The following is a 10,932-nucleotide window of genomic DNA, read 5'->3' on the forward strand; positions in this document are numbered from 1 at the left end:
TGACTTTCTTGGGTTATCCTGGGTGGCTAACCCTCCGGGGTTAAAAATCCGAACGAAATCTTATCTTATCTCTTATCTCTCATCAGCTTCGAAAGGGACGTTTCGAATCTTGTCCCATGTGTAAGTGCAGGACACATCCCGAAGACACACTGCCACAGTTGGGTTCACCTGACAACGTAGATCTTGATAACGTTAAACAACATCCTCATACACTGTAGAAGTCGTAAACTTGACGAAAACCTGGGAAGCACCATTTACTGAAACACCATAGATGTCATCGTTGGAGATCTTATGTGTGTCTTGCAGGATTTGGAGTAGGAGGACGTCAACATTATGATCCAACAAAGATCCCTGCAAAAGCTCCACACATACAGTGTTAACTCGTCGGAGGCTTCCCTCCATCTTGTGGGGTAATGTTGATTTTCGCCACCAGAGGGCGAGGCGCAGAGCACACAACCACTCAACTCGGTACCTGTGAGGCAACTGAGTAGCGTCTGCGCAAAGGTCCACTCGGCCAGAAAGCGAAGAGGACAATGTAGGTCATGTGTTTTGGTGTAGAAGAGGGCAGACCAGACACAGTACAGTATGGGTAGAGAGAAGCTGCTAATATTTTGGAGTAAACACACCTGGAGGTGATAACCAGTATATACCCAGAATTGCACATAAACCGTATAACGGCAGCGGCACATGCAAGATTAACGAAAATCAGAATATCATTCAGGAACTTGAATAAACAATCCTTCAGAACCTTATATACGACATATGTTAGATCATTGAGTAGGCAGCCCCAGCATGTAGCCCACACCTGGTGAAGCACGTGAAGAATCTGGAAAAGTTCCAAAGGCTTGCAGCTAGACTAGTATCAGAACTGAGAGAGATGTACCATGAGAAGACTGAGAAAACAGAACCTGAGGAGAAAAGGACAAAGAAAACATGATTACTACTTACAAAATCTTAAGTGGAATTGATAGGGGGTGACAGATGAATCGTTTGAATTAAGAGGACCAAGATGAAGGAAAAACAGGAAAAGGGTGAAAACAACACATACCTGGAGTTTACCTGGAGAGGGTTAACGTCAAGCATGTGTTGTTTTCACTCTTTCTTTAGTTTCGGGGCGGTTGAAAAGCGGACTGACTTGGATCGAGGCAGTGGTGAAGGCAAACTCAATACGCAGTTTTAAGAGTAGATATGGTAAAGACCAAGAGGCCGGAAGTCGGTAATGCAAGTCAAGGTCGTCTAGGAGGCGGGTCATGAGTTAAGCATCCACCCTCCTCCTGCAAACAAATTGGTGAGCAAACCAATATCAAATTGACACATACTGGTATATAGCATATACAAAGTATATACTGCATATATGTCAAGCAAGGAAATATACGTCAATGCCAAGCAAGGACATATACACCAATTTCAAGCAACGGTATACATACCAATGGTTTGCTAAGCAAGGATGTATATATTTACCGATGCTTTGCTTAAGCAAGTACGTATATATATATATATATATATATATATATATATATATATATATATATATATATATATATATATATATATATATATATATACTTGCTTAAGCAAAGCATCGGTATATATATACATCCTTGCTTAGCAAACCATTGGTATGTATACCGTCGCGACGGTCTGGAGTTTTGAGACTGTTCGCGGGTTCTATCCCCATCCGTGGTATGGTTTGTTTGCAATCGTGTCATTACGATTTTGTGAGCCACTTGTTATGCACAGCATTTCGGGCATATTGGGTCCTTGTCCCAGGATGCGACCCACACCAGTCGACTAACACCCAGGTACACATTATATACTGATGGGTGAACAGGGGCAGCAAGTGTCTTATGGAAACTCGTCTCTAATGTTTTCCAGCCGTACCGGAGAGTGGAAATCCGGACTTCAGTGTGTGAGCTGAGTGCACTAGCGATGAGTTGCACTGAGATAAGATAAGATAAGATAAGAGGGATATGAAAATGTTTATTTTGCAGCTCAGTACCTGGACACCTCATACCCATCCACGGGATGGGTATGAGGTGTATAATAAATATGTAAAACTGATTATTATTATTATTATAATCAAGGGGGAAGCGCTAAACCCGGAGGATTATACAGCGCCTGGGGGGAGATGTGGAAGGCATTCAGGCTTAATTCGGGGAACTGGAGCACAGATCCAATTCCCTAAATCAAGAGCCCCTCACCAACATCAAGGAACCTTCCTTGAGGGGTATGTAAAACTTAAATTCATGCATTTACTTTAATTCCTGATCTAGGGAATTAAGGATCCTTGACAGATGTTATGGGCACAAATAAGATAAGATAAGATAAGATACGGCACATTATATAAATTTAACCTCAGGTCAAACAATGAATAGATAAATTTATTTAGGTACAGGTGCATATAATTATATATATAAAGTACATTTATTAAATAGTGTAAATTACCTTGTACATACCCAAGAAAAAGTCAGTGACATATTTCCATAGATGAAATGCAGCCTTTAATGACCCTCTTGTGTTATTCGATGGGCTTTTTACCTAATAAATCAACATTAAAAACCATTGTAAAAATGTAAGCTTATGTTTGTAGTTATTTGTAGTCTGTAGATTATCTTAAATAAGAACTACTAAGCATGCCAGTGTGAGGGAGTAGACAGTCGCAGTGTGGCTCTACTGAGGTGCTGGTCACGTCCTTAGTCATCTCACTCTAAAATGTTCAATTTAACAAAGACAGCTGCTAGGAACATTGGGTTTCGTTGGCTTTCAGGCAGTGCTTCACTGCAAGCACCAACAGTAGCTGTGGTAAGTGTGAGAAAGGAATATAATAAGGTAGTTCAGTGCTTGATGCCGGACACCAGTGTGAGTGTCAACACTTGTTGGCTCAATTGTTAATGTGACAGATGGAACCGGTTTCCATGACCTTTTTTTTCTACACTTTCAGCCCTGCCTGAGGCCAGACTTGCTGCCACTGATCAATCGCACTATTGCAGTTAGCAGTCCGCAAGCATACGTAAGAGTGCTTGATCTGGCCCTTGTAGGAGACATTAGTCCAGTAACTTTAACAACAATTACGTGTTTATTGAAAGCACTAAATAAGCATTTAGTACTTACTATCAGTAAAAGTATATATATTTAACCTAAATAATATGGAAATAAGTCTTTACATATAAATGGCGAAGTGCCAACAGTGATAATTTATTTAAAATGCGAAAAGATTTAGGAGTTCTAGTTAGTAAAAACTTATGTGAAGACAACAGTGTACAGATTCACAATAAAACTAATAAAATTCTAGGTTTCATATCAGGAAGTATAAATAATAGAAGCCCTAAGGTTATACTTTCAGTTTTAGTCTTGGGTAAGTTTATTTTGGTACTGGTATCCATAGGTACAGTTATCATACATATTACTGTATGTAAATTACCTAGGATAACCCCCAAAAAAGTCACAGTAACTTAGTTCCATTGGGGTCCTTGGGCGAAACTTGTTAAAAAGAATCTCTGCTACCAGGTATACCAATGCCTTTATTTCCGAGGGTGCCCAACTCTCCATGGAAATAAGTCACAAAGATAAGATTTCGTTCGGATTTTTAACCCCGGAGGGTTAGCCACCCAGGATAACCCAAGAAAGTCAGTGCGTCATCGAGGACTGTCTAACTTATTTCCATTGGGGTCCTTAATCTTGTCCCCCAGGATGCGACCCACACCAGTCGACTAACACCCAGGTACCTATTTGCTGCTAGGTGAACAGGACAACAGGTGTAAGGAAACGTGTCGAAATGTTTCCACCCGCCGGGAATCGAACCCGGGCCCTCCGTGTGTGAAGCGGGAGCTTTAGCCACCAGACCACCGGGCCACCACGAAAAATGCTAATGGTAACCCCATTAGCGTGCATCTGAGGGACCTGGGTTCAGTCAGGGCACAAGTGGGAATTGAAGATGGTTTTGTTTGGATTATTAACCCAGGATAACCCAGTAAAACCATGTCATGAGGCTAACTTATTTTCATTGGGTTTCTTTAATTTCCCCAGGATGCAACCTGCACCAGTCACCTAACACCAAGGTAGATTTAGATTTGGATTCCTTATTTCCAGTCACTGCATTTACAAAATATACAATAATCAGAAAACCCATAGGACCATGTTTTGGCAAGTGTATTGGTTGTTAAGCGAGGAGCAGCCCCCTTAACCCTTTGACTGTTTCAGGCCCCTCTCTGAAACTGTCATTCTATGTCGCCAAATATTCGAAAAAAAAAAATTTATTTTTTCTTATGAAAATGTCAGGAATATTTTTACTAGTGTTTTAAGCCTAAAAAAAATTTTTTGCCATCAGTACTTACCGAGATATAGAGCCGCAAAGTTTGCAGAAATTGACGTGCGTACGGCAACAGCGGCGACTGCCGCCCACCCGGTATTCTTTTATTTACTCTAATTCAAAGGTTTCTTGCATTTTTCAATATTTTTCTTTTCCAGGTAACTTATGTGGCCTGTGAGACCAATGTAAGGTGCATTGTTCAAATATACACTCATTATTTACAACACAATAACAGAACAAACTTTATCACTATTAGTTTGTGTATACACTTTGTTTACACAAACAAACAATACAAAACAATGTTTATTACTATTGTTCCATAATATATATACATATGTACAGTCACTAACCACGTTCCTAGAACTGCTGCAGCTTGTGGAACTCTTTGAAACATGGGTATATGCAGAGGGGCACTTCACACTCCTCACACATAAAACGAGTGTCTCTGCGTGTTTGTGGTATGCATACATACATAACACCTCTTCTGAGCATTTTTCTTGGCAGTAGTAGGAGGCAGTTGTATGGGGTAGTGATCACCAGGCCTCATACGAGATGACGTCTGTGGGCGCTGGTCTATTGCAGGAGTTGCTCCTTGGTACTTTGCAATTATTTGTCTGATTACTGACAGGCAAAATTCACCATATTTTGGTGTTTTGTTGGTCTTCAACTTGTATATGTTATAAGCATTTAGCATAGAGATATCAACAAGATGGAAAAAAAGTTTGATATACCACTTATAACTCTTACGTACACAGTCTGCAAACCCAATCTGCATGTCACATTTGTCCACTAAGCGCATATTGAGGTTGTAGTCCATGACAGCTGCAGGCTTTAGAATGGGTTCATTGGTCTCTCTGTTGTCCCTGCCACTGGGTACCATTTCGTTTGTGTGAACTGATGTCAACAATGTGACATCACGTTTGTCATGCCACCGAAATGCCATGATGTCATTGGCAGCAAAGGCTTGCACCTCACCTCTGCGAGTGCCAGCGTCGAACCTTGGCATATGTTTGCGATTACCACGCACTGTGCCACACATGTCTGTCAAGTTCACTCGCAAGAAATCACTGAGTAAGGGGCTTGTGTACCAGTTATCAGTAAATAACATATGCCCCTTACCAAGATATGGTTCCATCATTGTTCGAACCACATCACCAGAGATACCCAATAACTTCATGGTATCTCTCAAAGTATTACTGCCAGTGTACACAATAATATCTAAAACAAGACCACTTCTGCAATCACACAGTACAAATAGCTTTATACCAAAGCGTTTCCTCTTGCTTGGTATATATTGCTTGAATGAGAGTCTTCCTTTGAATAAAATCAAGGACTCATCAATAACAAGCTTCCTGAAGGGATAAAAATACATGCAGCACTTTTGTTTCAGGTACATAAACACATTTCTTATCTTATATAACCTGTCGCTTCTGTCAGGCCTGGTTTTGTCTGAAAAGTGTAACATACGTAACAGTATCAGGAAACGATTGACACCTATAATGTCACTAAAACCTGGAGTTGAAATCAGGCGATCTGTTGTCCAGTATGTGGTGACAGTGTGCTTATACACATGTGGCATAAGCATTATTGTGGCAAAAAACAGGTACATCTCTGCCACAGTTGTCTCCTTCCACTTGTGTAGCCGTGATTTTGGTGAGAGAATTGTATTTGCCATGGTGTAATCACAGTATGTATTTGTTTCCCTGACAATGATGTCCATCAGGGGTTCATTGAAAAATAACTCAAAGCAGTCCAGTTCACTGGCATTGTTCCCAAGTGGACAAGATGGCTTTATTCCACTTTGTGTTTCATCAAAGTCATGGGGACTGGGAACAAACTCGTCACCGTCCTGCCAATCCCAGATGCGGTCTGCTGGTGGGGTCTGGATATTGTACTGTGGTTGTGGCTGTGCAGGTTGTGGTGGTGCAGGTTGTGGCAGTGTGGGGTGGGGTGAGGCTGGTTGTTCTGCTGAGTCAGCCGCGTGGCTAGTAGCGTGGCCCGGTGATGGTGCCACATGGGCCGTGCCACCCTCACTATCACCACCACTGCCTCCTCCCTCACTGTCACCATTCATACCCATCGTTACAATATCGTCATCTTCACTATCAGGTCGTGGTGTTGGGCCACGGGATGTGCTCCCAGAGTTTCTCCTTCCCCTTGGAACAACATATGAAACACTACCAGACCGCATGCTACGTCGTACATACTGGCGCTTCACTGGGGAATATTCACTCTCACTGTCACTAGAACTGCTTTCAATGACCTTGAAATCACTATCACTATCACTGCTATCATCAGGGTGTTGTACACGACCAAATAGTTTCCTCTTTCGTCCTGGTACAGGCGAACGTGAACGTGAACAAGCCGGCACAGCACCAGAGGTCGAAGGTTGTGGGTCATCTGGGTTTTCGTCACTATTTACGTTATCCTGGGCACTTTTTTCGGTAACACTCACTTGAAAACCCTTGAATTCACTGTCACTGACATTTTCATTGCTGTTAGAGCTATCACTTGGGAACAAAAGACCTCCAATCCGCCGAGGAGTGAGGAACTTCTTACCGAGAGGCATGGTGAAAATGGACTGACAACATGGCGTTCCCACAATGCACCGCAAGGTCCCAGATTTTTTTCACAGGGTGCACACCGACCACTGAGACCCATTCTCTCCCGTGTAGGCCTACCAGGCCTTTGGCGCTCGATTTGAAGCCGCTAGAATTTGTGCGTATAAATACGTCAGAAACATTGGCTCGTAAGACGTATTTATACGTCTGAAACAGTCAAAGGGTTAATGATATTTCAAGCATACTGTACTGGTAGTGGGTTTGTGTCAACCTTCTTTAGATGGTTTTAATGTTACCTTTGCACCATTTATAACATTTTTAGTATATTAAAAATAGAACTAGGTATTAAAACAAAGTAAAATACACATACGTACAGTACAGATGTAATATACACAGACTTTGCAAAGCCTTCGACAAGTGTGACCATGCCGTAATAATGCACAAAATGCGTGCTAAAGGAATAACAGGAAAAGTTGGTAGATGGATCTATAATTTCCTCACAAACAGAACACAGAGTAGTAGTCAACAGAGTCAAGTCTGAGGCAGCTACGGTGAAAAGATCTGTTCCACAAGGCACAGTACTCACTCCCATCTTGTTTCTCATCCTCATATCTGACATAGACAAGGATGTCAGCCACAGCACCGTATCTTCCTTTGCAAATGACACCCGAATCTGCATGACAGTGTCTTCCATTGCAGACACTGCAAGGCTCCAGGCGGACGTCAACCAAATCTTTCAGTGGGCTGCAGAAAACAATATGAAGTTCAACGATGAGAAATTTAAATTACTCTGATGTGGTAAACATGAGGAAATTAAAACTTCTTCAGAGCACAAAACAAATTCCTTCCACAAAATAGAGCGAAAAACCAAAGTTGAAGACCTGGGAGTGATCATGTCGGAGGATCTCACCTTCAAGGACCATAACATTGTATCATTCGCATCTGCTAGAAAAATGACAGGATGGATAATGAGAACCTTCAAAACTAGGGATGCCAAGCCCATGACGACACTCTTCGGGTCGCTTGTTCTATCTAGGCTGGAATATTGCTGCACACTAACAGCACCTTTCAAGGCAGGTGAAATTGCTGACCTAGAAAATGTACAGAGAACCTTCATGGTGCCTCAATTACTGGAAGCGCTTGATGTTCCTGAACCTGTACTCCCTGGAACACAGGCGGGAGAGATACATGATTATATACACCTGGAAAATCCTAGAGGGACTAGTACCGAACTTGCACACGAAAATCACTCACAATGAAAGCAAAAGACTCGGCAGATGATGCAACATCCCCCAATGAAAAGCAGGGGTGTCACTAACACATTAAGAGACAATACAATAAGTGTCAGGGGCCCCGAGGCTGTTCAGCTGCCTCCCAGCATACATAAGGGGGATTACCAATAGACTCCTGGCTATCTTCAAGCAGGCACTGGACAAGCACCTAAAGTCGGTGCCTGACCAGCCGGGCTGTGACTCGTACATTGGATTGCGTGCAGCCAGCAGTAACAGCCTGGTTGATCAGGCTGATCCACCAGGAGGCCTGGTCACAGACCGGGCCGCGGGGGCGTTGACCCCTGGAACTCTCTCCAGGTAAACTCCAGGTAAACTCCAGGTAAACACTGGTTGGAGATTTGGTCGTAAGTCCAAGCGGTCATTAAACAGGTAGGTCGTTAAGTGAATAGCACCTGTATTATATGCATCAGGTATATGTATTTATATTTCTTATACGTATTTATTTAATGCAGGAACCTTTATGGAAATAAGAACATAAGAAAGGAGGAGCACTGCAGCAGGCCTGTTGATCCTTAAACTTTGCATAAATGTTATATTCATTACTTTGTCTAATTTCTCATGCTTTGATTTCACCATCTTGGTTCAACCATTCTGAACCAGTGAGCCAAGTCTGCTTGTTCAGAGGACAACCCAGATGATAATGAAAAATTAATTTCATAATTAGGAAGTTTTGGATAGTTAGAAATGTAATTCGCTGCCCCTTCCCCTATTAGTGCATTAATTAGAGGGTTCACTGTACTGTAACTAATTTGTATGGCTACTAAAAAAAAAAATTAATTTTAATTTTTTCTTACTCTCCTCTTTGCATCAAACCTGCCTACCTCCAATTCCTCGGCTTTTGTCTGACCCTTATGGACGTAACTTTTCCCCCGAATATAGTAATACTACTGTAGTTTAAGTTGCAAGACATTACGACTGCTGGTTCCAAATGGCATACTGCTGACAGTAGTGAAGTAAAGGAAACTTTGCAGAACAAGCTTTATTGGGACAATGTATTAAAGTAAATGAAATAAAATAAAATATTTATTTCTTTGCTAAGGTTACAATGTGTGTTTACATATACTAATGGTATGATTGGAGCAAAGAAAGTCACTAATGCCAAGGCATTTTGGGCAGACTTAACCTAATACTTATAGACTACCTAAGTCTAGACAGGTGAAGAGTGGTAGAATACAGACAGTCAATATTCACTCTATTGTTAACAATGAGGTAGTACAATTTATGTCAGTCGTACATTTTTAAGTATGTAATTGAGTTTTTACAATGGTAGAACACAAATATTCTATATTTCACTCTTATTATTAATATGAGGTAGTACAATTAGTGATACAAACAATAGTTAAGGGATAATAAAGTATTTGGAGGAGTTGCTTTGAATTTGGTTTAGTGTTTAGCATGGTGTGGGTAGGTTTGTTATTGAGAGGTGAGATGACTTTTGAGTAGGGTCCTAAACTGATTTGTGGGCAGGGAGCCTCTTGCTGCTTCAGGCAGAGAGTTCCAAATCTTAGGGTCCTTTATGGGCAATGCATTTTTGCAGTGTGAGACAGACATGAGGGATGTCAAAAAGTGTTTTGTGCCTCGTGTTATGCCTATGTGTTCTGTTGAAGCTATCTAGGAGAAGTTTGAGCAGAGGGTTGATATTGGAGTTTAATGTTTTGTATATGTAGTAGGCACAATAATAAGTGTTTATATTATGTATATTAAGTTCATGTACAGTATTTGAAGAGAGTTGGGGTGTGTTGTCTGGCACAGGAGTTTGTGATCATCCTCACTGCCGCTTTTTGTTGGGTTATTAAAGGTTTGAGGTGATTGGCCGTGGTAGATCCCCAAGCCCAAATACCATAGGTGAGGTAGAGAGTGATGTAAGGTTAGGAGGGCCCGTTGGGATATTGTCCCAGTACGTATTGTTGTACATATGTACATATATAGTCTATTGTCGTGGCTTGATCAAGCTCTACATAATGCAACATTATTCGAGTAAAAGCTTGTTCTGAAACTTGTCTTACCTGTGAATATAAAAGAATCACTGTCTGTTTATAAATTCAAGTCTTCTTAAAAAATCACTTACTCACCCACAACTAAATAAATACTGAATAACTGTATCTCATAAATGTATAACCTGTGACCCTATCAAACTTTTTTTTTTTTGTTTTTTTTTTTAATTGCATTACTTAATAAAATACTCCATTCTGTTGAATGTACAGCAATTCAGCAAATGACCAAATGACCTGACTTTGAAATACTCATTTGTGCTTAATTGTTATTTGTTTACTATAATTTTTACCACTGAATATATCATTGCTTTGTTAATCTTAAGTTAATTTTAAGCCTGCCCATAATGCTCTGCATACAAGGGGCTTTTGGCATGTTACACTTAACCACTGTATTTCTTTGTACATCTATGTATCATGTCCAAATTAATAATAAATAAATAAATAAAAAATTTAGAAAGATCTGATCCTTAGGCCAGTGCCTTGTTAAACATTGATAACCACATACTAGTTCACTATTGTTAAAAATGTAGCCATTTTCCTGTGTTGATGTTGGTACCTCATAGGTGCTAAATATTTTAAGTTTTGAATTAATATGTGCTATTATAGACCTTGCCATGATTACTGGTGATCACATGAATTCTTGACAGGTGCTTTCTGGCTCTGGGGTATACGATGGCTCTGAAATTCATGAAGCTTCAGCTGCCCTAGTTAGCCTGACACGTGGTGGAGCAGATGTTGTTTGTTATGCTCCTGATTCTGCTCAGATGCATGTTATA

At 40.8% G+C, this 10,932-nt stretch overlaps 1 protein-coding gene across 4 annotated transcripts in view; it reads left to right on the forward strand.

The window, feature by feature from the left end:
• The first annotated feature begins 2,639 nt into the window (after nucleotides 1–2,639).
• The window catches only part of LOC128702238 (glutamine amidotransferase-like class 1 domain-containing protein 3, mitochondrial), a 69,903-nt gene continuing 61,610 nt past the window's right edge, over nucleotides 2,640–10,932 (forward strand). For 2 of the 4 annotated variants that reach the window (XM_053796427.2, XM_053796419.2), the window contains exons 1-2: nucleotides 2,643–2,802; nucleotides 10,804–10,932. The exon at nucleotides 10,804–10,932 is cut by the window's right edge and continues 12 nt beyond it. In XM_053796427.2, the coding sequence (XP_053652402.1) occupies nucleotides 2,713–2,802; nucleotides 10,804–10,932 (219 nt within the window). In that variant the 5' untranslated portion in view covers nucleotides 2,643–2,712. Of the gene's footprint in view, nucleotides 2,803–10,803 lie in introns of all 4 variants that reach the window. The other 2 variants (XM_053796412.2, XM_053796434.2) reach the window with 2 other exon arrangements.

Source organism: Cherax quadricarinatus, chromosome 37 (genome assembly GCF_038502225.1).
Source record: "Cherax quadricarinatus isolate ZL_2023a chromosome 37, ASM3850222v1, whole genome shotgun sequence".
Lineage (NCBI taxonomy): Eukaryota > Metazoa > Arthropoda > Malacostraca > Decapoda > Parastacidae > Cherax > Cherax quadricarinatus.